General features: G+C 35.0%; 1 protein-coding gene across 1 annotated transcript in view; it reads left to right on the plus strand.

Annotated features, from left to right (window-relative positions):
• The window catches only part of WDR35 (WD repeat domain 35), a 59,354-nt gene that overhangs the window by 30,775 nt on the left and 2,920 nt on the right, over positions 1 to 25,659 (plus strand). The window contains exons 13-25 of the mRNA XM_081255091.1: positions 1,251 to 1,320; positions 2,352 to 2,405; positions 4,303 to 4,412; positions 4,896 to 5,106; positions 11,055 to 11,135; positions 16,013 to 16,149; positions 16,466 to 16,669; positions 17,534 to 17,680; positions 18,289 to 18,421; positions 20,445 to 20,555; positions 21,472 to 21,636; positions 22,641 to 22,781; positions 23,926 to 24,082. Coding sequence (XP_081111217.1) covers positions 1,251 to 1,320; positions 2,352 to 2,405; positions 4,303 to 4,412; positions 4,896 to 5,106; positions 11,055 to 11,135; positions 16,013 to 16,149; positions 16,466 to 16,669; positions 17,534 to 17,680; positions 18,289 to 18,421; positions 20,445 to 20,555; positions 21,472 to 21,636; positions 22,641 to 22,781; positions 23,926 to 24,082 — 1,721 coding nt within the window. The remainder of the gene's footprint in view (positions 1 to 1,250; positions 1,321 to 2,351; positions 2,406 to 4,302; positions 4,413 to 4,895; positions 5,107 to 11,054; positions 11,136 to 16,012; positions 16,150 to 16,465; positions 16,670 to 17,533; positions 17,681 to 18,288; positions 18,422 to 20,444; positions 20,556 to 21,471; positions 21,637 to 22,640; positions 22,782 to 23,925; positions 24,083 to 25,659) is intronic.

Raw genomic sequence — 25,659 nt, forward strand, 5'->3', positions numbered from 1 at the left:
TATCTGGCTCTGAGCCACTTTACTCAGATTGGCCTTTCTTGTAGTACCCTATTTGTTTTAAGAAAGGGATTTGGGTCAAATTATCTCTTGAGAGACCTCCTATTCTAACCTTTGACTTTTATTTTGTGATAACTAAGTAGAAATATTGACTGTATGTACTTAATAAAAATGTATTAGAAAGCAGAAACATGGTACCTCTAAATTAGTATACCTTTCTGTATTTAATACATTTCTTTAAAATTTATTTAACATTTGATCTCCTTATTATATTGGTGAAAGTACAAATGTGGCTTCAATTTAACAATGATAAAATTCATGATATTTTAAAGATGGAAAATGGCTTAATTTTCCTGTGATTATATTACAGCTGCGATGTCTTGAACTCCTTTTATGTATCAGGCTCTGTGCACATGTGCTTTACAAGCATCATTTTATTTATGCCTCTCAAAAATCCTGCAAAGAGGGAATTGTTAGCCTTCTTTTACAGATGAAGAAATTGAGGCTCAGAGAAGTTAAATAACTTGCCCAGGGCCTCATAGCTACTCAGTGATGTGTCTTCTCCGTTCACCTCCATTCATTTTAATGTTGTCTTCAGCAGACATTATAGAGCACCTGACAAGGTGTGGCAGGCACTGGAGATGTAGTCTTTGCCTCTAGGAAAATCACCGTCTAGTGGGAGAGACAAGGAAACTAGCAGCAATACTGTGGTGTGAATAAGTGTTACAGTAAAGGTATCCGAGAGATGGTACACCAGAAGTGGTGCATCTTCATAACACAGTAGGCATAGGGGAGGGTTCTTTACTTCAGAAGAAGAATTGCATTAATTAGGGCTTCCCAAATACACTTAAGTTTTACCTTTATTAAGCATATCGTTAGAAGGGAAATTATGGAGAAACAACAGAGAAACCTGGTGCTTTAGAAGCTGTTCCTGACTGATGTTCATTGGGAGAGTAAGGGAAGATATCTCTTGGGGCTTTTACCGAAATTCACTGGAAATGTATGATTCAGTGTCCAACTATATTTTTGGCATAGCTCTCAGGAACACGGCACTTGCATAACTAGTAAACACATGGTAGGTAGTTTCTGCCTTTGTAAGATTGAGCTGTGTCAAGAACTCTTTAAAATAATCAGGACAGTAATATTAAATAACAGTATTCATCAGTGTCATCCAATCCTTTAATTGTTCTAGAGATGATGAAATAGTATAAACCTTACTTATACTATCATTGAAATTAAGATTTTTTTTTCAGAATTTATCATGTTGATGATACTCCTTCTGGATCAGTGGATGGTGTGCTTGATTATAGTAAAGCCATTCAAGTAGGTGATTTTATTATTGCCAACAAATGTTAATATCCATAGGTTTGGAAATACTGTAATTTTATTTTGAGACCTGAAAAAAATTTGTTTCCAACGAATAGCATTTTATTCTAGTAATTCTTTTAAAAATTTCTATTCTAATTCAAATTTTTCTAGATCTGTTTTTTCTTCCTTCGATTTTGAAAAAAAGTTTATGTTGACATGATCATAGACCCACAGGAAGTTGCAAAAATAGCACATAGAACCTCTTTACCCAGCTTCCCTCAGTGGTGACATCTTACATAACTATAGTGTAATATCAAAATCAGGGAATTGACATTAGTAATGATGCTGTGAACTAGACTACGACCCACTTCCTATTCAGTTTTCACTAGTTTTTACATGTAGTTTTATGTAACTTCATCACCATAAAGGAATTGCCTCGTGCTACTTCTTCATTTTCACACCCACTCTCCACCCCCATCCTTGTCCTCTGGCAATCACTCATCTGTTTCCATCTCTATAGTTTTGTCACTCTGAGAATGTTTTACAAATGGAACCATATAGCATGTAATAGCATGTCATCTTTTGAGACTGGCTTAAAAAAATAATCCAGGTTGTAGCAGTGCCATGCCATTTGCCCCCTTCTTTATTTTGGCACGCGCTGGTCCTTTTGCTGAATGTTCATCTTTTACAGCTAAGATCAAGTTTTTGTCTCTCTTCCCATTTTGGTATAAGTTTATGCTCTTCCCTCTGTGCACTTATAACTCCTGTGGTTTACCTCTACTGTGATCATACTGTACTGTCATTAGGTGTTGGTTCCACTGTCTTTCCCAGTAGACTTCTGAGTAATCCCCGAGGGCAAAGATTTTATCCGAGTATCTCCAGTGCTTAGTTCAATGTCTGGCATATAGTAGGTGCTCAGTAAGTAAATGTTGGTTAAGTTAATAAATATATAGTTACAGTATTCTTCTCAGTGAATTGTATACTACCTTGTACCAGATTAGCCAGTCAATAAATATTTGTCAAAGAGTAATGCTGATTTATTTTAGGGCACAAGGGATCCAATTTGTGCCATAACTGCATCTGATAAGACACTGATTGTGGTAAGTTGTTAAAAGAAAAACTTATTCTATGAATAATAATCATTTAACTTGTTAAAAATAGAATAAAGCAACATGTTTTGGATTTGAATATCATCTTGCGGGCACCTCAAGTTTTACTAGGTCCAACAAAAGAAATAAGAAAGTTTTAGAGATTGCCTCACAAATTGTTAATCATTTGCCAAAAATAACTTTGTGAAAACGGTAGAATCGTGGCCAGCTGGGGAGAGTTTGAGTCTGGGTTGAATGAGCCCTATAAAGGCTGGCAGATGTGGAGCAGATGGATGGTGGTAGTAGGTCTTGGAAAGTTTCCTCCTCTGTGTGGCCTGCTTTTTCATACTGGAGAAAGTGCTTGGGCTCAGCTGCTTCCACAAGAATTAGAATGAAGAGGTAGTGTGCTTGGTAGCCAGTAAAATAAAGAAGCCTGTGGCAAATTTTTGCTGAATTTTTCAAATAAAATCAATGTATCAATGTTGTTGTGCCTTTTCTTGAGCTCTGACATTTGAAAATATTAATTTTAGAAGTACATGTTTAATATAGTAATGCTGGTAGAGTCATTAAATTCAAATTATGTAAATAGATCCTTGCGTGTGTATATTTCCAGTTCTAGTTACATTCTTTAGACATTAGCTAAGTTTATGGGGGAAAAAGCTTAAGAACATAGTATTCATTTTTCCTCACCAAATAAATTTGGTATATGTTTTAAGGCAGTTTGTCTTACAGTCAGGTCAGGTTTTCTTTTTAGATTCTTTACTATACAGCAGGTTTTTGGTTGTGTTAGTTGTGTTTCTGACATTTACAGGAAAAGTAAAAAAACATGCAAGTCAGATCAGTCACAAAAATTGACTTACTTCCTAAATGAGAGTCTACCTATAAGAAACACTCAAATAGTTTTAATACCGGCCAAAAATTTTAATGGAAAATGTATCTTCTGTGTTTAAAACTTTCCACTGTTGAAATATAAACAGCTTTTAGAACCTTGCCTTTTTCAAACTTTTAAAGCCACAGGACCCACTTTTTCAAAAACAAAATCTTATTGTGTACTTCAATATAATCTTTTAAAGCCGATACCTCCTTTTTGTACATTAAAAAATATCCGCCCTCCTCACCACTCTCTTGCCTTCCCCAGCCTTTCTGATAGGCCTCTCTGGGGAAGCATGCTGGGAGGGCAGAGCTGCTCCCATTAGGAAGGGGATAGGGAATGATGGGCTGAGTGCCGCCTTCTGCTTTTTTCTCCATGGCTATGGCCGGAGGCACAGCAGGGTTTGAAAATCACAGCTCTCTCCTGTCTGTTGCTCTAACTGTTGATCCGTCAGCCTTAAGGCTTGCACAGAGTTGCATAGAAACTTATGTTCTGTTTTATTTTTAAGCACATTTAAACTAATACTCATTGTATCACTGCTTTCTGATCATCTCCCTTTGCCACAAACTGGTATCACATAGATGGCTACAGGATAAAAACATAGACTTTCAGTAACAGCTGTTTCCTATGGTGATCTTATATTGATTTTTCACATATATGAAATTTAGTTCAATAAGTGCTTTATATTTTAGCCTTTAATGTACCCCGAATGTTAACCTAGACAACTGTAAATAACCCTAGATACATCTTCCTTGTGATGTAAGACTTTGTGTATTATTAAAGAAATAGCTTTCTGACTTCTTTCTTGAATATTACATGAAAAAAAAATTAGATCACCTTCAGCCACTTTAAAAAGGTTTTAATTAAATTATGAGGTAAATTTGTACTCAGAACACGATCAGGATCAGAACTGAGAATTCACTATGACACCATCACTTTGGTTTTGAAACAAATGTATGAACATATAGAGAGACCTGTAGTTGTAATTTAATATTATTATGGTAAATGTGCTTTAGTAATCAGAAATATTTTCTGTAGAGTCGTGAATCTGGCACCATTCAGAGATACAGTCTTCCTAATGTTGGTTTGATTCAAAAATACTCCCTTAATTGTCGAGCCTACCAGTTATCCTTGAATTGCAACTCCAGGTAAGTCTGAAAACTTTCCTCACGTACATATTAGACTTAGAAGTCATCCACTGGGATTGTTGTATTTATGTAATAAATGCAAAGACTTGTGTTTGTTTTAAACTTGTCTTACAGTTCAGTGTGGTTTTACTATAGTATATTTGTATTTAAATATTATATTTACTATACTGTGTCTAGATGTCTTTCTCTCATTGGGCAAAATATAGAAACTCTAGTGTAATTTAAAAAAAATTATTTGCATACCAGTTGCTTTAATCCCTTTGGATACTTTTTTTCACAAGGAAGCAAAATGGAAAGCAGCCATGTCTTCTATCGAATTTATAAATGTTAGTTTAAAGCCAGTTATTTATTTAAAGCCATTTCTACCTTATTCCCGGGTTCTGATGAACTTATTCTGAAGAATGGTGATAAGTAATTATATTCATGAACGCAGATAGTACTTTTACAATTTTTTTTCCCCTTCTCCAATTTCATTATTTGTAGTCGTCTTGCTATCATAGACATCTCAGGAGTTCTGACCTTCTTTGACTTGGATGCTCGGGTAACAGACAGCACAGGACAGCAAGTTATTGGCGAGTTGTTAAAATTGGAGCGAAAAGATGTCTGGGATATGAAGTGGGCCAAAGATAATCCTGATTTGTTTGCAATGATGGAGAAGACAAGAATGTATGTTTTCAGAAACTTGGATCCTGAGGTAAAAACAAGAAATGAGCATTAACAGTACATAAATAATGAGCCAAATACCAAAACCTGGATATTTCCCCTTTGTTTCTTCAAGAAGTTTGTTGGTGTTGGCTGCATGAATTCTGAAAATAAATAGAAACATTTCTGTGGAATTTAAAAATATTGGTCTTAAGTGGGATTAATATTTGTCCTTTAAATATTCTCCACTTTCACTGAAAGGCACTTCCTAAGCATTTATCTATTCTTTTTAAAAGATGGAACCATGCTCACTAACTATATAGTCTTTATTTCTTTCCTTGTCAAAGTTTAAGACAAATAAAGTAGTCTTATTTACCAAAATTGCTTAAAACAACCAGCCAAAAAAAATGTGGTTTTGGAATTGCCTTGCCCTTTCATTCTCTTTTGCCTGTTCTGTGCTTATTCTGTGCTTACCTTTGTCTTATGTATATTTACATGAACTTTATCACCTAGTAATCCATGTTCTTTCTCATCCTGATAATCTTATGAACAGGCAAATGTGGACTGTGATTAATAATCTGCTCTCTCTGGGGTGTCAGAAAGCTGCTTTCTCACTGATTTTAAAGTTATATTTTTATTTTCTACTTGTGGCTCACATCAGCTAACTTTTAGGCTCAGAATTTTCCTGTCAGTCTGCTGTGTATCAACTGTTAGCTGTTGTGTTTGGGAATTCAAAATAATTTGAGTGGTAGCCTAATCAAAACATCATTAAGAAGCTAAATCTTTTGAACAATTTTTGAATTATCAGTGGATTTTCAATTTGGAATTTTCAAGACTCCTGTTATACTCCACTAGTGGAAATAATAAGAGATGACTTGATAAATGCTTTATGTCATTAATTGATGTTTGTTTGGACCTGTAGTTTCCTTCTTGGGAAGAAATTACATGCTGGGTCCCCTGAGCTACTGAAGATCTTCTGTAATTATTTAGTGGTAAACTAAACATCTTTAATATCCCAAATTATTTTTACATTTCCCCGTTTGAGCCCTACTCAGGATCTTTGGGTTGGTCAATGACCTGATGTAAATTGTTCTCAAAGGCTTTGTTAAAGCTTTTAGGAGTCTTAAGGATCTCTGTAATTTTCAGGCCCTGAGTAATGGCTCAAAGGAAGGGCATTCAGGGCTGCTGCATTTGACCTATATAAGCATGGACTTCTTTCAAGGGTTCAAAGAAAATTTGACCCTTGGTACAAAACAAGTGTGGAAATTTGACAGGTAACCATGGGATAAACTTGAGGATGGAAGTAAAATACTTTTTGAGTGTTAGGGTCCATTTTCCATCCTTGGCCCTACTTGTATTAATTCCAAAATCATATGCCTGGAGAAGTGAGAGGATTATGCCTGGCTGTTCATAATGTGTGTGTAGCACACATGGTCAGTCTAGCACCAAGGGAAATCTTTGCCTGGTGGAAAGTGTTTCTTTCTTAAGTAGTTTTAAAAGAACAACCTTTTATTTATTTATTTTTGGAGTTTGTTGTCTGGCTTGGCATGTACTTCAATTTCTATTAGATTTAGAGGTAGGTGAATTTCTTATAACATTACCATTGACTGGATTTCTTTATAAACCATGGTGTGCTGTTCATTTCATTCATGAGGACCCTGCCTGTGGTCCCTGTTTGGTTAGTTACTCTGCTAGTCACTCCTCTAGCATGTGAGGTCATACTCTTCAAAACTGGACTTACTAGAACTCCTTTAGGACATAGTATTCTGTGTTATTATTAAGGAGATAAACTGTTGTTTGATGGTTAATACTGAATACATTTTTATACGTCTGAGTGTTGTTATGAATTCTAGTTTCATACCTTTCCTTGAATTGTAGACCTTTCTTCAGATTCTGTGTGAGAAAAGGGTGCCATTTGCGTGCAAAATTCTAATTCATTGATAAAGCATATTTTCCTTGAGAATTAGGAAATGAGTATTTAATGTTGATATTCCCTGCTTGATCATTTTCATCTCCAGTGACCCTCTGAAGGTACTGATTCTTCGATTTCTTTGTTGACCCATTGATTTTTTAGTTTAGTTTAGATGTTGTTTAGTTTCCATGTGTTTGTTTTATTTTCAGTTTTCTTACTATAATTGATTTCTAGTTTTATACTGTTGTGGTCAGAAAAGGTGCTTGATATCTTTTCAGTCTTTTAAAATTTATTGAGATTTGTTTTATGGCCTGGCATGTGATCTATCCTGGAGAACGTTCCATGAGCACTTGAAAAGAATGTATGTTCTGCTGTGTTTGTGTCCTGTAGATAGCTATTAAGTCCATTTGGCCTAATAAGTCATTTAAGGCCACTGTTTTCTAATTGATTTTCTGTCTGGATGATCTTTCCATTGATGTAAATAGGGAATAAAGTTCCCTAATATTATTGTATTACTGTCAATTTCTCCCTTTATGTCTGTAATATTTGCTTTATATATTTAGGTGATCCTATGTTAGGTGCATATATGTTTATGAATGTTATATCCTCTTCTTGGATTGACCCTTTTATCATTATATAATGCCCTTCCTTGTCTTTTGTTATAGACTTTGTTTTAAAGTCTATTTTGTCTGATATGAGTATTGCTACCCCAGCTTTCTTTTAATTTTTATGCATGTAATATCTTTTTCCATCCCTTCACTTTCAGTCTGTGTGTGTCTTTAGCTCTGAAGTGAGTCTCTTGTAGGCAGCAGATAGATGGGTCCTGCTTTTTTTTATCCATTCAGCCACACTGTGTCTTTCGATTAGAGCATTTAGTCCATTTACATTTAAAGGATTATTGATAGATATGTACAGTACTTATTGCCATTTTGTTACTTGTTTTCTGGTTGATTTTGTAGTTCTTCTCTGTTCTTTACTTCTTCTTTTAGTCTCTTTCCTTTTGGTCTGATGATCTTCTTTAGTGTTATATTTGGGTTCCTGTCTCTTTGTTTTTGTGTATCTATTGTAGGTTTTTGGTTTGTGGCTGCCATGAAGTTCATATATACGACATTTCTATATCTATATCTATATTTATATGTCCATATATCTATTTGTTTTAAATTGATAGTCATTTAAGTCCAATTGCACTTTCAAAAGGTCTACATTTTTTCACCCCCCCCCCCCCCCCCACATTTTATGTTTTGGATGTTTTACCTATTTTTGTGTATCCCTTAACTGTTTATTGTAGTTATAGTTGATTTTACAATGTTTTGTTTTTTAACCTTCATACTAGCTTTTTAAAGTGATTGATCCACTGCCTATACTATATATTTGCCTTTACCAGTGAGTTTTTTTTTCCCTTCCTATATTTTCTTATTTCTTGGTGATTTTCACTTTCTGTCTTCCAGGTCGCTCATGCATACTTCTATATCATCTAATCTGTTGTTGATTCCTTCTCCTGTAGTTTCCATTTCAGTTATTGCATTCTTCAGTTCTGATTGGTTCTTTTTCATATTTTCTAATTCTTTGTTGAAGTTCTCACTGTCTTCCTCTATTCTTTTCCCACGTTCCGTGAGCACTCTTAAGACCATTGTTTTGAACTCTTTTATCAGGTAAATTACTTATTTCTGTTTCATGAGGGTTTTTCCCTGGGATTTTATGTTGTTCTTTCATTTGGAACATATTCCTCTATCTTCTCATTTTGTTTTACTTCTCTTTTTGTCTCTATGAAATTAGGTGAAACAATTACCTATCCCATCCTTTAAGGTGTGTCCTTATGTGAGAACATCTGTATGCAGTCTGTGTGTGCCCAGTGGCTTTGGTGGGAGAGCTGGTTCTGAAGTGAGTGTAGGTCGGGACTTTTTCTAGGGTGTGCTAGGGCCGTTGCCTTGGAGGGATGGGCTGGAGCTGGGGAGGGGAGTAGGGGGCTAGAACTGGAACCCAGCACAGGTGGGGGCTTCTCCCGGGGCTTTCTGGGGCTGCTGCCTTGGCAGAAGGTGGGGCTGGAGCTGGAAGGGCTACAGCCAGGGCCCAGTGCATGCTGCATCTTCTCCCGTGGTGCAGTGGTGGTTACCACCTCTGTGAGGGGTGCTAGAGCTGCAGCCCAGTGCAGGCTGGGAGACTGTGCTGGTGCAGTCTTGGCAGGCAGGTCAGGGTTCCAGGCACTTTTCAATCTGCTGCCTCTGCAAGCAAGACTGTGCTTGCACCCTTTAAGAGCAGAGTCTCAGTTTCTTACAGCCCTCTGGTAAGCCCCACTGGTTTTAAAAATCAGCCAAGGGAGCTTGTCTTCCCAGTGCTGGACCCCAGGGCTGGGATGCTCAGTGTGGGGTGTGAACCCCTTGCTCCTTAGGGAAGATCCCCATGCTTGTGATAAGCCCTTCCGTCTCTAGGTTGCCTGCTAGGGGTGTGGGTCTCGGCTAGATCACTTCCCCTCCCCTCCTACCAGACTCGGTGTGTTTTTCCTTTCTGCAGCCTTGGTTGTAGAAGAGCCATTCTGCTAGTCTTCAAGTCATCCTCACAGAGAGCTCTTCTATATGTAGGTGTAGTTTTGGTGTGTTTGTGGGAGGAATTGAGCTCAGGGTCTCCCTGTGCCATCTTGGTGCTGCCCGATCTCTCTCCTTATCCTTCTGTTTCTCCTTTTCTCTTTGTTTTTGGTATTATTTTTTATCCACAGATCATCTTTTATGACTTTATCTTTTGACCCTCTTGCTTTGTTAAATTATCTAGCTAAAAATAAAAAATTTTCTAGTGATTAACCTTTTTATAAGGGTACACTTAGTTTACATGTAATACCAAAATAAAGTATATGAAAGGCCCCTATAATTTATAAGAAATATTTTGTTACATGTGCTTTTTATGTGAATTAAATTTTATTCTGATTTTTTCTGTTCATAAAAGCATTCTGTTTGCCTATATGTAATATAATTTTTTTGAGGAAATCTAGGGATTTTATAAAATTTTCTCATATAATTTTAGTCAATTTCTACTTTTTAAAGAAAGTATACATTTAAAAACCCAATAAACACATATAATGTGCCTACAAGAGCCTCATTATTAAACTTAGGCATATTAAATGCAAACTAAATATGATTCAATATTTACTTCTTATTTTCATCTTTTTAGTGCCTTCCCATGATAATAATTTTTGTAGTTTCTATTATATATGAAGCACTAACTTTCACAGTTATAAATATGATATGTTATTTCATTTGGATTTAGCTTACTTTCTATTTCACTATGACATCACACACACATTTCAAAAAATTGCATTCCGGAGTTATGTTCATTATCAGACAACGTTATCCTATTCTTTTTACAGTGTTCTTGAAGGTATTAAGTATATTGGGAGTGTATTTCTTTTACTAGGGATTTAGGACAACTACTTTACATTATAATATGCATTTACCATACTTTATTTCTACAAGCCTGTATAACACTAGGACAAGAAACAGACATATAGCAGGCTCATGTGTTTCCATGTTGACAAATTAAATCTTCTTATGTAGGAAATGAATCTATCAAGGATGCCCTCTGGCTAATGTTACAGAGGACATACTTTTCAGTATGGTATGGGACTTTGATATATGTGCTTAGATACAAATATAGTGTTTGTCAATTTCATTAAGAATTAAGTTTAATGTTGCATGGAATGAATAAGAATTATCAAACTGTATAAACCATTTTTGGATTAATTCATAAAATTTGAACTGATACTGAATCCTATTAGTGAATTAATACTGATTATGTTAAGGTGTGATAATAGTAATGTGGCCATGTAAGAGAACATCCTTATGTTTTAGAGATATGAAATAGGGGTGAAATGTCAAGTCTAAATTTACTTTACTTTAAAATACCTTAGCCAAAAAATTGACTGAAGCATATTTCTAAAATGTTAATAATTATTTAGATGATGTGTATATGGGTGTTAATGACATTCTCTCTCCTTTTTTGTTGTTTTGAAAATTTTGATAATAAAAGTTAAAATCATGATATGGTAAAGAAGGAAAATTTTGTACAGTTAAACATAACATTTGTTTTTGTCTTTAAAGGAACCCATTCAGACTTCTGGATATATTTGTAATTTTGAGGATTTAGAAATTAAATCTGTTCTTTTGGATGAGATATTAAAGGTAATTCTTATTAAAAAACAATTACATTTCTGTTGCTGGCTTGACTGGGATTCATTTTTGTACCAGGCAGTGTAGTGTCCTGGTTCGGAGTATGCACTGAGGAGTTCCAGCCCTGCTCTGTCACTTATACAACCTTTAGACAGGTTCCTTCATCTTTTAAAGTTTCATTTTTCCTTTCCTGTTTATGAGCCTGTTTTTACCTCTATAAAATGTGGATAGTAATAATACCTGTCTTATAGGATTGTTATTTTATAAGATAATGAGTGAAAAACAGCACAGTGCTACGACCAAGAGCTCATAAATGGTAGTTAGTTGTTTTCATTATTTTTATATTAATAACAGAGATACTGAAGAAATATTTGATAATTTTCTTTAGTCTTTCACTTGTTCTAGGACATTTGAGTAACTTTTTTATTTGGAGGTCCACTGTTCTCCTATTTTATTTTTCAGGTTTTATAAAATAATCTATTTCTAATTCCAGATAATTTTTGAATCCCTACTTTGGCCTTCATTGAACGTTCTTTGAAAATTTTTAACTTTAAGAATGTATTGAAAGTTTACCTTCCTTTTATCCAAAATATTTATTTTTCTATGTACTACATATGTTTTTTGGAATTGGAATAGTGGATTTTAAATTTCCAGAAGTTAGTTGCATTTTGTAACATGTTTTCATATTTTGGTTTGACATGTAAATTGCAGCTCTTTTATTGGGAACCAGGTGTTTTCTGTGTCATGACCACCCTGCTGCAGCCAGAATGGCCCCCACCCAAAATTTGGTTTGCGCGTAAAGAGTGATGACACCACAGATACACCAAAAGGGTGCAAAACGGTCTTACACACTTAATGAGTTTTTCGGGGAGAAAGGATAGGCTTCCCAGGCTGCTCCAAAATTGGTTTGAGAGCGGGGAAAGGAGACTGGCTTGGGTTTTCTGGGCAGTTAGAGGGTGGGCCTAGGGGGAGGGTTCCCATGGGTAGGTAGAGATATGTGTGGTTTGAAACTCCTGCGTCACCAAAGGATGGAACACTTATGCTTTCTTATCATCTTGTCCAGATGTGAGGCAGAAGGGGAAGGGAGAGGGGGAGGCTTAAAAGCTATCAACAGTCAAAGTCAGAAAGGAAGGCCTGAAGTTCTGTTACAATCGAGGTCTCTTAATGATTAACGTTAGATAAACATCAGAACATTATTCTGTATAGCTGTAACCAGTATGTGGAAAGATAGACTTGCTAGATTAGATAAATAAACAGAAGTAATTTTATAAAAATGACATCACTGTGCAATCTACTTGTTTAGTGTTTAATTTTTTTTTTTTTTGCGGTACGCGGGCCTCTCACTGTTGTGGCCTCTCCCGTTGCGGAGCACAGGCTCCGGATGCGCAGGCTCAGCGGCCATGGCTCACGGGCCCAGCCGCTCCGCGGCATATGGGATCCTCCCGGACCGGGGCACGAACCCGTATCCCCTGCATCGGCAGGTGGACTCTCAACCACTGCGCCACCAGGGAGGCCCTAGTGTTTAATTTGAATTCAATAATGTGACAGTGAATCTGAAGGAATTGTAGGACATTAATTTTTTTTCACCACAAATTATACAGTTTTTCTGGGTTAAGAAAAAAACTGAAGAACTAAGAGGTTATTGCTTTTCAACTACATCTTAATTTTTAATAGTATTGATTGTCCATTCTAAAAGATGGTGCTTTTACATTTTCTCCCTCTTTCTCTCTTCTTTTTGTTAGGCATATTGTTATTTTTATGTTGTCAAGATTTAGAACATTTACATTTTGTTTTGTAACCCTAATTTTCCACATGTGTATCTTATATTTAAATGAAAGCTATTACCAGTCTTTTTCTACATTTTCTCTGTACATGAGTTCTTAATTTTGATTAATCTTTTAGTTGGCTGGATTTCATCATTATAATTTTTGTCAAGAAAGGCTCATAGTTGCTGATTGCCTTAAATTCTGGAATGCTTAAAAATGCCTGTGATGTGTTGCTCTGATGTTTATATTGACTTTTATGAAGAATTTTTTAAAACACATATTTAAACTGGTTAGATGTACTTTAAAATTCTTGATACACATTTTATGCATATCTAATACTAGGATAAAGAAAGTCAGAAAGAGAAGGACAAATACCGTACGCTAACACATATATATGGAATCTAAGAAAAAAAAATGTCATGAAGAACCTAGGGGTAAGATGGGAATAAAGACACAGACCTACTGGAGAATGGACTTGAGGACACGGGGAGGGGGAAGGGTAAGCTGTGACAAAGTGAGAGAGTGGCATGGACATATATACACTACCAAAGGTAAAATAGATAGCTAGTGGGAAGCAGCCACATAGCACAGGGAGATCAGCTCGGTGCTTTGTGACCACCTAGAGGGGTGGGATAGGGAGGGTGGGAGGGAGGGAGATGCAAGAGGGAGGAGATATGGGGATATATGTATATGTATAACTGATTCACTTTGTTATAAAGTAGAAACTAACACACCATTGTAAAGCAATTATACTCCAATAAAGATGTTAAAAAAAAAAGCATAACTACAGTACTGTTGCCTGGTTTACTGGCAGGCATTGTTAAACTGTGAGGGAAAACCAGGTTCTGTGTGACAATTTTGTCATCCGTCTGACTTACTACATGCAAAACCGTAAAGAAAAGAATATTGTCATACCTTAGTTCCCTCTGAGGTCTTGTTGACCCAGGAAATATTTAGCTGAACTGTGGATTCCTTCAAGCATACAGTTTTAAGAAACAACATGAGTGTTGTACATCTAAAAGTAATACAGTGTTATATGCCAATTATATTTCAATAAAATAGGAAAAAGAAATAACATGAGAAATTTCTTGGAGGACTAGAGAAGAAGGAGTGCAGAAGGAAAAGGACAGGAATTAACGTTCACTAAAGTTCCTTTGTATGAGATGTTTGTGATTACAGCTGTACCTGGTAGACATTACACAGACCTCATTTTTAGGTGAGGAAGGCTCTTAGTGGCTGAAAATGATTTACCCAAAATTCATCTGTTCGTTGACTCAGCAAATATTTATTGAGAGCCAGTAAGACAGTTCCTGGCTTCAAGTAGAGGAGTTGGGGAGATAGACAAGAACTTCAGCAACTGGAGGAGGGGCAGGGTTGCTGTGGTTCAGTCAGTAGGTGTACCTCTTCAAAGGTCTGAAGCAAGAGAGCATTGGGTCAGTTCTGAGACTGTGAATAATGAGAATAACACGGCTAGGCATTGTGCTCCGTGTTTGATATGTGTGATCTCACTTAATCCTCCCAATGCTAGGAAGTAAGTTTGATTACTATTCCATTTTTTCAGAGGAAGAATCTGAGGCTTGGAGAAACAAGCTGATTTGCCAGTGATACCCGGTTAGCAGTAGGCAAAAGCATGGTTTGACTCCAAGCTTTCTGGCTTCAAAGCTGGTGTGTGTAACTGTAGTGCTGGCAGAAATGAGGCTGGGGAGAGGTAATGGGGTAGGGGGCCCAGGTCATAAGTGACCTCGTATGCCTTGCTGTGGAGTTTGCACTTGATCCTGGAGTCGGTGGCGGAGTAATACAGGAGAATGATATGATTAGGTTTGTATTTGGGGAAGATGGGCCTGGCTTCCTGGGTGGGTAGGGAGTGGGGTAGGGCAGGTTCTAGAAAGAGCTGCCACATAACCAGCAAGGGATGAGGACTGTTTGAGTCCAAACCTCATGCTCTTTCCATCCTACTCTGTACGGTAGTTCCCTAAGAACTTTTCAGTTTCTAGATACAGGGGTTCAGTTGCAGGGTGGGGAAGGGGTATGTGTGGCTCAGTTAACCTTTTCAGAGAACTCTGGTCCATGGGAGCCATTACTCTTTTACACAAGGGGGCTCTAATTTTCTTGTATGCTTCACTTTTTTGTTACTTAGAATATGTAGAATATCGGTGAGTTCCTTTTAACTGTTTGTGTTCTTTCTCTGGCTGTTAGCTAGTTCTTTGCTGCAAGACTGGCCTTTAAATTTTTTTTTCTTTGTCAGGCTGCTAAATTATAAAAGGAAAGTAGTGATGAAAGCCAGCCCATTTTCTTTCTTTTTTTTTTTTTTAAATTTGTCTGCTGCCCAACAGCATGTGGACAGCACTTAAATTCTATTTAACATTTTACTATACTTGCTGTGTCATATTTCTGTCCATCTCTCTATCTGCCCATTAATCAGTCATTTTTTAATATATTTCAGTTAGTACATATATACCTTAGCATGCATATCATTAATTAAAGTTCACTAATTCAAGTTCAGTATTTGCTTATAGTTTTCTTTCACTTGAAATAAAATTTGCATACAATGAAATGCACAGATCTTAAGTGTACCAGTCAGTGAGTTATGACAAATGCATACAGTCGTGCAATTCAAACCCCTGTCAAGATACAGAACATTACTATCATGCTAGAAAGTTCCCTCATGCCTCTTCCCAGTAAATCTGTCCATACTCACCCTCAGAGCTACTGCTATTTATAATTGTTTTTTTCAATAATAGAAAAAAAGAGTAGATTAAGGAGTGAGGGGTAGAGGCCCTGCACATGCTGTTTTCTGCTCCAGTGGAGGCTGGTGGCACTTGGGATGGGAAGAGAGTAGCTCCTGGGGAAAGACATTTTGAGCCGAGGGAGACAAGGCTGCATGATTGTAAGGGACCCCTTTGACGACTGTCCCCTTTTCCCCTGATTGCCTCAGGAGGGACTTCACTTGTGGACTGTGGGTGTTTTCCAGATAATTCAAAAGACCCACACATGGCAATTTCTCTTTTTCCCAGTTTTGCTCACAATATGATGCAGTTGTTTATTTGTTTGCCGTTTTTACTGTAAAAAAAAATATTCTAAAGGCAACTATTTGAATTTCTTTCTTTTCATCTTTACTTTTAGAATCCAGAATATCCAAACAAGGATTGTATCATTAACTTTGAGATTCGGTCCCTGAGAGATAGCCGAGCACTGATTGAGAAGGTTGGAATTGAGGATGCATCTCAATTCATAGAGGATAATCCACACCCCCGACTTTGGTATTTAAAAATAAATAAATAAAACCTCTCAAATTTTCAGGTGTAAAGTCTCAGCTCTGTCGTCCCCTGCTCTCATACGAGGCTCCTGATGGGAATAGGCTTCTGTTTTTATTCTTCTTTTTAAAATATAGAAATTTATTTTAGATTCAGAAGTATTCAACATAAGCATAATATTATATGAAACGTATAAATGTGTTAAAATAATCACTTTCCACCATGTTTCACTAGAAACAGTAGGTGTAATAATTGAATTCTGAGTCAAGACTTGTTTATCCATAATTCACCATTGGCTTTTCTGTTTCTCTTTTTAATAAAGGCGCCTACTGGCTGAAGCAGCTCTTCAGAAACTGGATTTGCACACTGCAGAGCAAGCGTTTGTGCGTTGCAAAGATTACCAAGGCATTAAGTTTGTGAAGCGCCTGGGTAACCTGCAGAGTGAGTCCATGAAGCAGGCGGAAGTGGCTGCCTACTTTGGCAGGTTCGAAGAGGCTGAAAGGATATATCTCGATATGGACAGAAGGTAAGTGATAAAGGTGCAGGCATCCGGACTACTTCCAGAATTTGTGATTTTTTTTTTTTTTCCACAAATGAGGATTGTAAAGTAGACTAAATGTATCATACCATCCCTTTCAGAAAATAATTTCAGTTTGGATTACAACGTAGATAGTCTACATGACCTTCATTAATTTATGCTTTGTAATTTGGGGGCAGCTCTCTTCTCTGTTTTTATGTAATATTAATGACTGGCTATGGGAGATTTTTCACTTGGTAGGAAAAAAATTCATATGACTGCAGAGACTGGAGGCTTTATCATTTATTACACCACTCATTATTTGGGTTCTCTTTTTTGGTTTAGGCCATTATTTAATTTTCAGTTGTCAAGGAGCATGAAATAAAAATCAAAGGTATTTAGGGATTGAGTTTTATTCTTTATATTTCATTTTTATTTATATAAAATACCGTATGAACTTCATTTCAGCTGTGAACATTATATCTAATTTTTATGATTTGTACTTTCAGGAGGTTGCTAATACAACTCAAGCCCTGAAAAGAAATATAAAACCAAACATGTAAACATGAAATAAGTCTGATTATGTCTTAAGAAATTGATGAAAAGAAGTGATTATTATTTAAGTCATTATTTTGCCAAGTAGATTGAAAGTCTAGGAAAATAAGAGGCGGGAAATTGTTTTCCTCTTTCCTTTTGCAGGTTCTCTCCATTGCCTCTTACCTGGTGAAGCTAAATTTCTAAAATGTTTGGAGTTACCTTATCTGTCTCTTCATTGTTGTGTATTCTCAGTACCCTAGAATTGAACCTAGCACATAGTAGGCGCTTGATAGATACTTGGTGAATGAATGAATGAGTGAATGTCATTTTTTGTAGAGATCTGGCTATTGGCCTCCGGCTGAAGTTGGGAGATTGGTTTCGAGTACTCCAGCTCCTGAAAACTGGATCTGGTGATGCGGATGACAGTCTCCTTGAACAAGCCCACAATGCCATCGGAGACTACTTTGCTGATCGGCAAAAGTGGTAAGTAACCTATCTGGACCCCCTCATCCGTTCATTTGGCACTTAAAATTGTAACTGCCTGAGTACTTCCCTATGAAATAATGCTAGGGAAATGAAGATCATCCTTCCAGATCCCAAAATTCACATAGCTCTGGCTTCACATTGAGGAGCAAGAGATCCTTCAAGCTGTCAGGTAAGCACCGTAAGACTCTGGAGTTTCAAAACCCAGAAGACTTGTACTGTAGTTCCAGGGAGCTTTCTACTGTTTGAGGCCACAGTTTATATTTTCTTTTGTTATTATAGATTATTTTCAGAAATCATTGACTTTTATTCTTAAGTTATTTTGATCAGTATGCTTATTTATTTATGTCACTGTTTGGAAATACAACTGTATATCAGATTAAAACATATTTCTTAAGAACATTCAAAGAATGTTGTAACTAAAATATGCTATGCAGTCTTTAGTTTAGTTTTTCATTCAGTTTATATGCTTCAAAGACATGCTGTAACTAAAGATGATTAGAATAATACTAGTGCTGGCATTCTAATGAAAGAACATTTTTAGTAAAAGTGCTTATTTATGAGGAGATTCATGTTAGTTTTAAAAGGTTTTTTTTTTCTTTCCGTAGGCTGAATGCTGTACAATATTATGTACAAGGCCGGAACCAGGAACGCTTAGCTGAGTGTTATTATATGTTAGAGGATTATGAGGGGTTGGAGAATCTTGCCAATTCACTTCCAGAAAACCACAAGTTGCTTCCAGTAGGTATTATAAATGTCAGTTTTTGGAGTTGTTAGGTTACTTTATAAGGTTTTTATGTCATAGTCTGGAAATGTCCTCTGCAATACAGAAAATTAAAAATTAACTAAAACTTTACAGTTTCTTAGGCATGGAATGATGCTTTAGTTATTAAAACAATTTACCAGTATTACCGAATGATTGAAACTGGAGAGAAAGAAATCAGTCATATTCCTACTACTTTAACATGATCACAGTCTTGTGTAGGCTTGTCAGTTTTGTAAACTTGCTTTAAAAAATTAGCTGAACATGTGAAATATTTACAGATGAAATGACATGTTGTCAGAGATTCGCTTCAAAATGATTTGAGGTGGGTCTGGGGAGTAGCGTGTGCATATGTATGTTTGAAATTTGCTATAAGAAAAGATAGCTTCAACTTTTATTAGGTTCACAATAAACTTTTATTAGGTTATATTAGCAATAAAAGTCAAGATAGCTTGACTTTTATTAGGTTATATTAACAATAAAGGATTTAATGTTGAAAAAAAGAGAAACTAAAAGCAGAGTTCTCTATAACTTTGTTCTAAATTTTCTTTTTAAGGCTCTTTAAATTAATTGTTGAATAATGTAAGTGAGCTTGTATTTTATTTGTTTTATCAGAAAGGTAAATCACTGAGTTGTACAAGACCTGGAGAGGTAGTAGCTCTCAACTGCAGGGTCTGGACGTATATCAGTTGTGGGTTCTGCTACAAAATTTTGTCAGTTACTTAATAGATGAGTATAGAATTCTGTTAATTCAGTTCTTTTCTCTGTTGTGAATCAGAGCAATTATCCCTGTAATAATGGCATTTTTACACACCCTTATTCTCAATCTTATATATTTACTTGAGTAGGAAAACTGAAATTACTTACAACCCTGGGATTAGGGACTGTGTATCTGACATTATACTGTCATCTGTTAGGTGTGTCTGATGACACAGAAAAAAAATGTTGCTGTACGGTATCCAGAGCAGTAATATTACTGATTAAGTACTAAGTAATTATAGCTATAATAATTAAATATTTAAAATAATTAAAAATTTTCAGTAGTACTGCAAATTTTAAATCAAATTTTGGAGGATTTTTTAATAATATGGAAAAATGTACAAAATATTTAAGTGAGGAACACAGGTTACAAAACTATATTTAATATGATTACGATATATTCACAAACACACATATACGTATATATTCATAGGACACAGATATTAGGAAATTACACCAGAATATAGAGAGAGGTTTCTTATGGGAATAAGATTATGTGTACCTTTATTTTCTCATATTTTCTAATTTTTTTTACCATAAGAATGTATTACTTTATAATCAGGAAAATATAAGCATTACTTTGAAAAAGATAGTTGGGTACAAAATTGTACTTTTATGATATATCCCAAAATATTTTAGGAGGAGGGATGGGGAGAGAAAACTCTGACCAATTAGATATTAAGAAAGAAAAAAAAGTGATATTCTGAAGATGGCAAGTACAGCCCAAGGGGTATGATCGGTGGTTGTTGTGGTTCTCCTCCTCTGTTTTTGGTCCAGCTTCCTGAACTGATGAATGGCCAACTTGTCTGGGGCATTGCTTTATAGAGGTATTTGAGAGCCCTCTGAGTGTCAGGTTTCCCTTAAACCTCTAATTAATGATTGACATTGAGTATAACATCAATTGCCTTAAAGTTTTTTTTTTACTTACTAGCGTGGGGTTTGTTTTGGAGCTTGGTATTTCTGTAAGCTAGCTACTGCACTGAGAGAAGGTAAGAGTGCAGTATCTTCAGAACCTGGCTGAAAATAAGATCCATGCTGTGAGCCAGTGAAGCACAGATTTTATAGAAGGTGATGTTTTAGCATCTCTTCTGGTTTGTAGCCCCTGCCCCTACGTCCATTTAAAAGAAAAATTACTGTAGCCACCAGAAAATGTAATATTCTTATGTCCCTATGGAGTTTTATAAGTTAAAATATAAGTGATTTCCTTGTTCTATGAGATCGATAGTATTATTTTGTCCACAGGAAATAGCACAGATGTTTGTGAGAGCGGGAATGTGTGAACAAGCAGTGACTGCGTTTTTGAAATGTAACCAACCAAAGGCAGCAGTGGATACCTGTGTACATCTCAACCGAGTAAGGAACTGAAAATTAAAGTCACCATAGTGATGCTTTAAAGACTGTTGCCAGTAAGGGTTGGAGAGCTTGAGATGGATTTTGTGAAAGGAGCCAGATAGTTTCTTACTTAGTTGAGGACTGAGAAAATGTTGGAATTTGCATTTACCTCTTGAAATGCTACCATTAAGGGTGACCCGCTCATAACTAACTCAGTATGGGAACCTGAATAAACCCTGTGCTTTTAGTCTGGCAAGTTTTTGTCTGGAAGTAATTTCATAATTTTCTGCATTTTATTAGGCTTGGGTTTTGTTTCCAAAGAAGGACCAGTTAATGGTCATTGCAAGAGGAAGGAATTGAGTTACTTTATCAGTATTTATTTTGGCAAATCTATTTTCCTTTCCCCTTATAGGAAACACATATTTGATATTTTTAAGAGCTGGAATTTAACTAAAATTAAAATGCAGAATTGTTGAAATTGTTGACTATCAATGTATTCTTTTAAGTATTTTCTTGAAGTATTTTATAAAGCTCCATTTGCTTTATAAAAATAACTTTAAAATGTTAGATCTGATAGGACCTTTTCTTAACTGAAATTGTGTATTTTTTTACTATAAACAAATATATCTTTTTCTTGCTCATAGTTTGTGCAAAATTAGAATTATAAGATTAATGTGATTATAAACTTGGACGCTTTCTTTTTCAGATGTACTTCTTAAGCAAATCAGTCTTAGATCATTTGATTATTTTGACATGTTTGACTCCTAAAATGTAAAATGGCTCTGATTTTAAGTGATTTTTAAAAACATATAGCAGTTTTTAATTTTGATATAGTGTTATTTATTATTATAAACTTAAAGCTTTATTGTATGTATTTTAAGACATATCTGACTATAAATGCTTGGGTAATTGTATGCTATATATATTTTTTCCCCAGTGGAACAAAGCTGTTGAATTGGCTAAAAGTCATAATATGAAAGAAATTGGTTCCCTGTTAGCGAGGTATGCATCTCATTTATTGGAAAAGAATAAAATTCTGGATGCCATAGAACTCTATCGGAAAGCCAGTTACTTTTATGATGCTGCTAAGCTGATGTTTAAGGTAATGTAATAATCTTGGTGAGTAGTTGGCTTGTTCTAGTTACCAGTGTTTTCTTATAACTCAAGGATACATTTTCCGTTTTTTGGAGACAAATATTTGTTATTGCAAAATCCCTCTCATTTATTACTACTATAACTATGTGTTATCTTAGTATTATTACATTTTAACAAAAAGGCTGTTTATTACTTTTAGCACCTTATCGATGCTTAAGCAGTTTTATATTTACTTAATACCGAAGTTAACAGAGAATTATAGAATTTTCAGGGACCATAAAGTACAAATTCCCTTAACTGGAATTTAAATCCTGATGATAACAAAACTTTAAATCCTTTTAAATGTGCAAGTTTTAAAGACATTACACTTTTTTTTATTTAAGAAAGATTTTATTATATATCACTTTTTTTTTATACAGCAGGTTCTTATTAGTTATCTATTTTATACATATTAGTGTATATATATTGACATATATATATATGTCAATCCCAATCTCGACGTTACACTTTTCATAGTATGCATTTGGAGGGAACATGACTGGTAACAGTATTAATGTATGCAAATTTTACATTCTAGTCTATACTTTTCCCATTCAATTTAATGACAAAGGAAAAATATCCCTCCGAATCATTAAAAAAAATTTAAAATTTAAATTTCTGAAGGATGTAACATGTTAAAGCCATCTTATCTCTGGGTACTTGGAACATTATTTTTAAAATCTCTTTGTTATATAAAATACTAGCCATTCTATGAAAGCTTTCTTCATTTTTATTTAATTATTTATCAGCATCTGTAATTTTCTAAAATTGTTTTGAGTTTTAACTCTAATGGCTAAATACTAAGGAAAGAACTAAGTACTTATCAGTACTATGGAAAAGAAAATGGGTGGTATTTATATTCCACCCTACTGACTTTCCTCCTTTTTTTAGAGAATCATATTTCAGAAATGATAATATTTGTACAAGTATAGATTAAGAAATATTTTCCCCCAATTCTTTAAACGTTTGAAGATTGCAGATGAAGAGGCAAAGAAAAGAGCTAAACCTTTACGTGTTAAGAAGCTTTATGTACTATCAGCTTTACTTATAGAGAAGTACCATGAACAAATGAAAAATGCCCAACGAGGAAAAGCTAAAGGAAAGAGCTCAGAGGTAAGGTAGAACATTAAGTAACGTTAAGTCATCTGAAGTGTTTAAGGAAGAAAGAACTATCAAACTTCTCTTTATGGACAGGCCATTTAATTTACTTGTTTGCATTTATTTTCTTAAATGATATGAGGAAAAGGAATGAATGATTTGGAATTACTGCTCACATTTAGACATTTCAACTTGGAAATACTGAAAATTATATTTTTTTACTAATCTGTAATCTTTGCTTAAATTCCTTACTTGGTAAATCCTTTCTAATCAGTGAGTTTTAAAAACTTTCCTAGAATATATATGTTATTTTAATGTGCAGATGAGCCTTATATTAACTTAAAGTTTAATCAATTCTATTTAAAAATTTGATGTTACTATGGGGAGGAGATGTACCCGTATACAAATCACCACGGTGTACACTTTAAATATCTTACAATTTGATTTGTCAATTATACCTTAATAAAACTGAAGAAAAAATCTGATCATATCAGTTTAACAAAATGTGAATTATAATGGAGACATTAAGTCTGTAGTGACAGTTTTATCATGATAAAATCTGCTAACTGAGCTATTTTAATGTATTGATATACCAGTTTCAGAAATCATCTCTTTCTGACTTACTTCACTCTGTATGACAGACTCTAGGTCTATCCACCTCATTACAAATAGCTCAGTTTCGTTTCTTTTTATGGCTGAGTAATATAGAGAAAGACAAATACTGTATGCTAACACATATATATGGAATTTAAGAAAAAAAATGTCATGAAGAACCTAGGGGTAAAACAGGAATAAAGACACAGACCTACTTGAGAATGGACTTGAGGATATGGGGAGGGGGAAGGGTAAGCTGTGACAAAGCGAAAGAGAGGCATGGACATATATACACTACCAAACGTAAGGTAGCTAGCTAGTGGGAAGCAGCCACAGAGCACAGGGAGATCAGCTCGGTGCTTTGTGACTGCCTGGAGGGGTGGGATAGGGAGGGTGGGAGGGAGGGAGACGCAAGAGGGAAGGGATGTGGGAACAGATGTATATGTATGATTGATTCACTTTGTTATAAAGCAGAAACTAATAAAAAAAAAAAGAAATCATCTCTATTGGAAGGACCATTGTTAGGGTTGTGCTGACAGAAAATGTGGGTCTGCTTTCCTTGTAGGCCACTTCTGCTTTGGCTGGTTTGCTGGAAGAAGAAGTTCTGTCCACAACTAGTCGTTTCACTGATAATGCTTGGAGAGGGGCTGAGGCTTACCACTTCTTCATACTGGCGCAGAGGCAACTCTACGAGGGCTGTGTTGACAGTGCATTGAAGACAGGTGGGCATGTTACCTAATGTATATAACATGTCTAAAATATCATAAATTGTAAATGAAGGGCTAGCTCCTTCAAGTTGCCCCTATATTAATTTCAATAACACTTTTTTTCTGTGGATTTATTTTCATATATTTGAGATTTGCTGTTTATGATCTGTTTTTCACATTCCCTTTTTGAAGTTGTTTTTGTTTTTTAATACATGGAAAGCGATATATACAGTTCACAGAAAAACCAGAAGTTTGAGATAAGCAAAAAGAACATACATAGCATTCACTATCACTTAAACACTTAATAGCCCAGTTCATATCCTTTTGTGTATGTGTGTGTGTGTGTGTGTATGTGTATATATATATATAAAAAATATAAACAATTTACATATTTAATATCTGTAATATGTATTACATTATATATAAGAATTATATAAAATATATATTTAAATAAAAATAAGTATATATATTTAGAAATAATTTGTTTTTTTAAAATATTGAGAGTATAAGAAACCATACTTTTGTGTACTTTTAAAAAAACATAATGATATGTTATAAAATATTTCCATATTAGTAGATAGATTTCTATAGCATTTAACTGTATGTTAAATGTTTTTTATAAATATGATACTTACATAACAATTTCAACCAAAACAGAAAAAAATACAAAAAAAGTAAAATCATCTTATAATTCAGAGATAATCATTGCTAACGTTTGGGTGAACCACCTTTTAGACATTTTTTCCAAGCCTATAAAATTGTATACAGTTTTATTTAAAATAATATCACACAATGTATGTTGCTCCTGAGTTTGATTTTTACCCTCAACAGTATATTGCAGTTATCTTTCTACGTTGATAAATGTAGATCTGTGTTGTCATTTTTAATACCTATATAATGTGCCATCGTATTTACATACTATAATTTATAGAAGATTATTTACATGTAGTATCAGGATCTTCATTTCTGGATTAACAATATCTTCAAGTTTAGATAGGTTAACTCCAAAAGAGTATAGTTATGAGAATTATGTTATAAACCAAAGCATATGAATGACTGAATCGTTACAGCACTTTCAGATGGGCCATGACAGCATTGCCGGCACTGTCACCACCCACCCTGGGTCACATTGGTTGGGCCACTCTGAAATAGCCGTCACCAGCACACATCATACCCCAATACATCATCAATCTGTAGTACAATGGCATCATCTTTAAAAGAAACCTTCTTAGAGAAATTCTTTTATTTGAATGTTTCTGGAATTCTATAGTGATGACTTTTCTTTTTCTTTATTCATTATTTTTGTAAGAGCTCTTTAGAAATTATATATAGTAACCCTCTGTCATATCTGTTGATTTCCCCTGCATTTATAAGTTATAATTACTTAACCTCTCTAAGCTTCAGTTTCTTTTTGTGAAAAGTAGGGATAATAGGATCTTCTTCGTAGGGTTGTTTTGAGGATTAAGTGAGAAATTTATGAAAAGAACATTTACTTATTATAGTGCCTGGATATTGTGAGCCCTCGAGAAGTGGTAGTCATGATGATGATATTGACAGTGGCTTTTTACATAGTCCTATCAATCAGTCTTGAT

Source organism: Mesoplodon bidens (genome assembly GCF_964165515.1).
Source record: "Mesoplodon bidens genome assembly, chromosome: 14".
In the NCBI taxonomy this organism is placed as follows: Eukaryota; Metazoa; Chordata; class Mammalia; order Artiodactyla; family Ziphiidae; genus Mesoplodon; species Mesoplodon bidens.